The sequence below is a fragment of the Chelonoidis abingdonii genome, chromosome 11, assembly GCF_003597395.2.
Source record: "Chelonoidis abingdonii isolate Lonesome George chromosome 11, CheloAbing_2.0, whole genome shotgun sequence".
In the NCBI taxonomy this organism is placed as follows: Eukaryota; Metazoa; Chordata; order Testudines; family Testudinidae; genus Chelonoidis; species Chelonoidis abingdonii.
The window spans coordinates 25216945-25223282 of record NC_133779.1 but is presented as its reverse complement, the minus strand read 5'-3'; the positions used below and the strand labels follow the sequence as shown (position 1 = coordinate 25223282).

Sequence of the window (6338 nt, the reverse complement as noted above, 5' to 3'; positions counted from 1 at the left end):
GCCCAGAGAGGAGGGGGGCTGGAGAGATTTGTGCAGTGGGGGGGGCTGAGAGCCACTGAACCGAACTGTAACCCCTGGGGATCATGGACACCGCTCCCAGCCGGGGGGTGCAGCCGCCCCCCCCCCCGTTCCTGGGCACGGAGCTCGGGCACGGAGCAGACGGTGCTTCTGCCTCCCTGGTGATCCGGGGCGGCTGCCGCTGGGGGGGAGCCCGGCATTAAACCCTCTGTGCCTGGCCGGGAGGGGGGCTTTCTCCAGCTGGGACCAGCCCCCGGGCTGGAGCTCCCCCCCACCCCGGTGAGTGAGAGACCCGGGGGGGGGGCACTGGGGCCAGGCAGAAAAGTGACTCTCTGGGAGAACCCTCGGAGCTGCCCCTGGCACAGCTGGAATTGGGGGGCGGGGGCTGGGGTGACCAGATGTCCCGATTGTATAGGGACAGTCCTGATTTTGGGGTATTTTTCTTATATAGGCTCCTATTTACCTCCCTCTCCCGATTTTTCACACTTGCTGTCTGGTCACTCTGCGGGGGGCAGAGACTGGGGGCCTGGTCGGGGGTCGCCTGTGGTGTGGGGGAAGGTGTTGGGAGGGGAATGCTGGAATTGCAGTGGGGGAAGGTCAGTGGGATGGGGGTAACGGGGGGTAACTGGATCCGGTCTCTGTTTGTGACCCTTGCCTTTTGCCCCTGATACAAATTCTCTCTAGTTCTGCCCCCTTTTCTCTCTCTTTATCTCACACGTGGCTCTAAAATCCAGGGAGATTCTCCCCCTTTCCCCTCCAATGAGCCACTCTCTCGTCTGTCCTGATTTTCTGCTGTTCTCTTCATAATCCTCAAATGCCCATTTAAAATCTCCTCCGAACCCCCGCCCATTGTATCTACAGCGATTTGCCCTGGGCCTGGGGGGAAACTGTTGCCCTGAGTTGTCCCCCTGAAGGGGTCAGGGTCAGTGGGGGCTGTTTGGGGGAGCCCTGAGACCCGGCTGCCTCTGGGGTGGGGATGGGGGGGGCGGGGAAGGGGGGAGCACGTGTTCCCCATGGGGATGGCCCAGACCCCGTTACACAATCCCTCGAACTGCCAACACAGTCACCCCCAGCCTCTGCCCATCCCCCCTGCTGCCCCTTCTCTCATCCAGGGACCTTGCAGCTCCCCCTCCCCGGCCCCCTTAAAACTGGTCCCCCCAAGGGCTCCCTGCGGTCCATGTGAATGGTGGTGCTGGGGGGAACCGTTACTTTCTGTTTATGTGTTGGACAGACACATAAAATCCAGTCAAACTGTCCCCCTTCTTCCTCTCCTTATTTAATCGCAGCATAAAATCCTCTCAGACACTGATGTTTTTCCTTTCATGTGATCAAATACATAGTTTGGGACCTGTTTTTTTCCTGCAAATCTCAAAGATTGATATAAAATACTCCAAAATGTTACCCCTTTTCTCTCTAGTTGTCAATTACTAATTGAATGTGCCATGAGATTCTCCCCCCCCCCCCGCGTCTCTCTAATTCTAAAATACGAACAATCTCTGATTTACCCCTTTTCTCGAATTCTTGAACGTGGCTGTAAAATCTTTGCAAATGTCCATTTCCACTCTATTTATTTATCAAATATTGATGGGAAATACACTCAGATTTTACCTCTGGTCAACAACTGCTATAAAATCCCTCTGATTTTCCACTTTCCTCTCTATAATTTGCAAAATTGGATCCAAAATCCCTCAGATTTCCACCCTTTGTCTTTCATTTCTGAGCATCGGTCTCAAATCTCAGGTTCTGCCTCTTTTTATGTCATCGTCAAACGTCAGTTAAAAATCCTCTTCATTTGGGGCTGTTCCCCAGGTTCCTAAATCCCAGCAACTTCCCCTACCTTGGAGGGAACCTGTTCCCCTGAGTCGTTCTCCATCCTGGAGGTTGCAGGGGGTTAAATTGCCCAATGATCATCTTTCCCCCTCTCCTTTGAGAATTGTTTCTTCCCCCTTTATCTCTGTTAAAATGTTTGCCCATGAAAGAGACCAGCCACACATTTAATGCATGTCAAAGCCAGAAGCCTCCCTGTTTTGGGGATCAGTGGGTGCCAGGAGAGTTAGAATCATAGGGTTGGAAAGGACCTTAGGAGGTATCTAGTCCAACCCCCTGCTCAGGGCAGGACCAATCCCCAGACAGATTTTTATGCTAGTTCCCTAAATGGCCCCCTCAAGGACTGAACTCACAACCCTGGGTTTAGCAGGCCAATGCTCAAACCACTGAGCTATCCCTCCCCCTTTTGGTTGGGCCCTTTTCTTTTCTCCAGCCGACACGGGATGAGGTGGTCTCTCTGAGTGCAGCGTGGGCCCAGAAGTTTCCCAAACCCCATGATAAAGGGTTTCCATCAGCGGTTGCTTCCCCCGGCGCTAAGATGCAGCCAACTCTGGGGTGGATCCATGGTGGCCATTATTTGCTAGTGACAGGCCATGGAAATGTGTCCACTATTTTGGCCTTCCATTCCCCTGTTAAAGAAGCACCCCCAGGGCTCCCTCTGCCTGTGTGAGTGGCCAGCAGAGGCGGGCGGTAACTTCCTATCCACTTATCAAACACCATGAGGTGAAACCACCAGCAGATTTTTGCTTCTCTCCCCTCTGGAAAACTGCAGGGACTTCCAGTTCTGGAGGGAAAACTGTTGCCCCGAGTCCTTGCCCTAGATCGAGGGAGGTGGGAAGGGGGTTAGGAGCCCCACCCAGTGACCTGTTGAAGAGGATTCTGGCCTCATCGGGGATGCCAGGTAGGCAGAGTGATGTGCCCAGCCCTGATCCTAGGGGTCCTGCTGGGTGGGAGGTGGGTATCCCTGGGACAAATGGCTGGCAGATCCTGCTGGTGGGGGGGTGGGTGGGTCTCTGGGGAGGCGGGTGGGGGTTATGAGTTCCCAATGGGTGGTCTGTGGCCGGGGGCTCTTGGTCTGGAACCCCTTCCCCAACATGAACAGATCTGGTCTGGTGGGGATCCTGGCCATGCCCAGGCACAGAGTGAGGTGTGGGGAATCCCCAGTGCTAGCCAGGGGGTGCCACTGTAAAGCATCCCAGGGGATCATCTGTGGGGGAAAGGGGGTGCCAGACAAAATGGCAGGGCAAGATCCTCTCTGGAGGCAAGGTGGGGAAGTCCTGGGCAGGCAGTGGGACTGATTCCCAGTGGTGCCTGTCACTGGGGTCTCTGGCTGTTGGGGTCCTTGGTGGGGGGAACCCTTTGGGACTGCCAACCTTGCAATGAAAGTTCTGGTGGGGATTCTGCTTTGGGGGCTCTGAGTCTTTTGAAAAACTGCAGAACTTTGAGGGGTCCGTCTAGTTTGTGCCCTGGCCTGTTACTCTGGGGGCTGGCGTCCAAGCAGGTGGGAATATCAAGCAAACGGGGCTGGCTGGGGCTCTGCCTGAGGGCTTCCTCACCTTAGATCTTCTCCTAGTTAGCTTATGCCAGAATCCTGGCTCCAGCACTGCCCGGATTCCCGGCCACAGTCCCCGAGTCCTTGCCCTAGATCGAGGGAGGTGGGAAGGGGGTTAGGAGCCCCACCCAGTGACCTGTTGAAGAGGATTCTGGCCTCATCCTTTCTGAACTGTGCTTCTGGTGTCACTTAGACCAGTGTTAATCCGGAGTCACTGCAAGGAAAGACAGGGAGTGACCTGAACAACTGTCCCTCTGGGGAGGGGGTTTCATTAGCTGCTCTCCCCACAGGGTTCTGGTTGTTGCTAAAAGAAGGAGGGCGGCTCAAACTCTCTGTCCTGGTTATTAGGATTCAGCTTCCTGGGTCAGAGGCTGCAGCCTCCGTTGTGATCTGGGAGAAGAAAAGCCAGTTCCTGACTCCATATCTCCTGAGCTGGGGTGTGCACTGCTCGGGGGTCAGTGTCAGGGGTAATCCCCCAAAGTGACTCCTCTAGTTCTGCTCTTTTCTGGGGGTTTAAAACGGGGGGGGCTTTGCCTGGCAGGAGAGGCCAGGTCTGCACCACAATAAAGCGATGGAGCATGTTCCCAGCACGGGAGAATCTGGGGTGTCTGTCTGTAGGGAAAGGGGCTGGGTGAATCGGGACGTGAAATGAAGTAAAGCCTCCTTCCGTCTAGCTGCTGGGGAGCTGAGGTGGCAGATCCTTGCCCAAAGAAAGCTTCCTCGGACTGCGCGCTTTCCAGCCAACCTTTTTATAAATGTTCTCCGTACAAATCACATCACTCAGAACCACGCCTGCGAGGCCAACCAGTTCCCTAGCCACCGCCAACCACCGTTCTTATGACTAGAAATGATTGGCTGATAACGGCAATAAAACTTACGCGGCAAAGACACTGAACCCCGAGGTCGGCTGCCCAAAGATTCCTTCTGTTTTCATGGACCCTGTGCGCCCTTTTCCCAGCCTCCCATGGGAATACACAGGGCGGAGAAAGGGAGGACACCGTGTGGCAAACTCATTTAATACGTGGCTTAGATTCTAGGAACGGACCCATGAGGGTTCAGGAGTAGAAATACCCTAATCTATGGGAGGGGAAACAACCCACCTAGATGGGGCTGTGTCATGGGGTAGATACACCTGGTGAAGGAGTGTCTGGTCATGTAGGGTCAGTGGGCAGCTTGCGTCTCAGCTGCCAGAGTCTCCCTGATGGCCTAACCCGGAAAACAGGAGAGCGTGACCTAGCAGTTGGGGTTAGGGTGACCTGGCTGGGGTTAGCCACAGGAGGTAGGGAGACCCGGGCCCACCCTGCTCCTCCAGGTCCCAGCCCAGGGACTGAACAGTGGTGTGTGTCAGGGGATCCAGCTGCAACACGCTGACTGATTTCTTGGTCCTATGACTTGGACTTTAGGGTCTATTTCCCCTGGGCCACTTCCCCGGGTCCTCAGTGTCCACAGGTCCTCTGGGTCTCTCGGGTCGTCGGCTGTGACGTCTCAGTCCCTGTTGGGGTCACTGCAAATTGTCCCGTGTCCGCCTGGGGTTTGGTGTGCCTGGCCTCTGTGGACCGGGGTTCCCACTGATCCCAGGCGCGAATCTCGCAATGTGCATCTTCTAGACAGTCCAGCCAGACAAAGCTCGTCTGCTATTCTTTATATCCTGTCTCCAGGCTGAGCTTAGGCATGGTTTCCTCAGCCTGCGATGCACAGCTAACCCCAGCATGGCCAGTATGGAGTAGGTAGATCTCATCACAGGCATGGAAAACTCACTAGACTCCCAGGGCTGGAGCCTGACCCGACTAGCCAGCAGCTGCTGTGAGATATGAAGGGGGCACCCCCCAGTCAGGCTTAGAGGAGATTCCCCTCCCCTCATATCCAGGGCGTTGGGCTTCCTACGAGGGAGCTCTGCCTGGACCCTGCTGGGGGCTCCATCTCCTGTATCGGTCAGTGGCTAGTAGGGGGGTGATGGATCTGCTGGGAGGGACAAGGGGCTCTCGCTTCGTCCTCTCACCCTGGTGTTTCCTGGATGCTCTGAGTGGAGTGGGACTGGGATTCTGACTGAGAGTCACCCAGAGCTTCACTTCAGTTGGCTCCTCTCCCCCAGGAATAGTGGGGCTGTGAGTGGGGCAGCAGGTCCTGAGCGTTGGACTCTTGCTCTTTCAGGGGCCGGTGACCTTCGAGGAGGTGGCTGTGTATTTCACCAGGGAAGAGGGGGCTCTGCTGGACCCCTCTGCAGAGCCGTCATGCAGGAGAACTACGAGAATGTGACCTCGCTGGGTAAGGGTTCCTGTCCCCTCGGTTCTGAGAAGGGGAAATGACGAAATAAGGTTCACGTCACCCCCACACTGCAACCTCTCCTCTGCCCAGTTTCAGCATCACCCCACACGCCAGTGACATACACACCAGCCCTCTGCCCTCCCCTGCTATACAACACTGCGGGAACAGCACAGGAGCAGAACAGCACAATGTCAAATCTCTCCTGTTTGCTAAGGTGAACCTGGGGGTTGGTCCAGCACAGTGGTGAGCTGCCAAAATCTTAACAACCTGTTCCCTACCGGGTCTTCGGCGGCACTTCGGCGGCAGGTCCTTCATTCGCTCTGCGGCTTCAGCAGCACTGTGGTGGCAGGTCCTTCAGTGCCGCTCAAGACCCGGAGCAAGTGAAGGACCCACCACCAAAGGCTCGGAGCGCTGCCCGGTGAGTACAAGCCCCACGTGTTTTTTTACGTTTTGGTTTTTTTTTAGTCATCCCTGCCAGGGCCCTGTCAAAACAGTTCGAATCGGGCCCCACACTTCTTAAAGCCGGCCCTGCACATCGGGGTTGCAAAATTGTATCAGGGCCGGGTAGGGGAGGCTGTACCTCCCAAAACAGCCTGTCCCCCCCATCCTGCCCCCAAATGCCCCCCTAAAAACCCGCAACCCATCAACCCCCCCTCGCTCCTTGTCCCCTGACCAC

General features: G+C 55.9%; 4 protein-coding genes across 5 annotated transcripts in view; 2 read left to right on the top strand and 2 right to left on the bottom strand.

The window, feature by feature from the left end:
• The window catches only part of LOC116836046 (uncharacterized), a 441820-nt gene that overhangs the window by 69761 nt on the left and 365721 nt on the right, over positions 1 to 6338 (bottom strand).
• The window catches only part of LOC116836047 (uncharacterized), a 445785-nt gene that overhangs the window by 109279 nt on the left and 330168 nt on the right, over positions 1 to 6338 (top strand). Inside the window, 1 exon segment of the mRNA XM_075070366.1 lies at positions 5549 to 5662. Within this exon segment, the coding sequence (XP_074926467.1) occupies positions 5549 to 5662 (114 nt within the window).
• LOC116824745 (uncharacterized) overlaps positions 1 to 6338 on the bottom strand; it is an 864335-nt gene that overhangs the window by 636485 nt on the left and 221512 nt on the right. The gene's annotated exons all lie outside the window — the stretch shown is intronic.
• The window catches only part of LOC142047424 (uncharacterized), a 147389-nt gene that overhangs the window by 129255 nt on the left and 11796 nt on the right, over positions 1 to 6338 (top strand).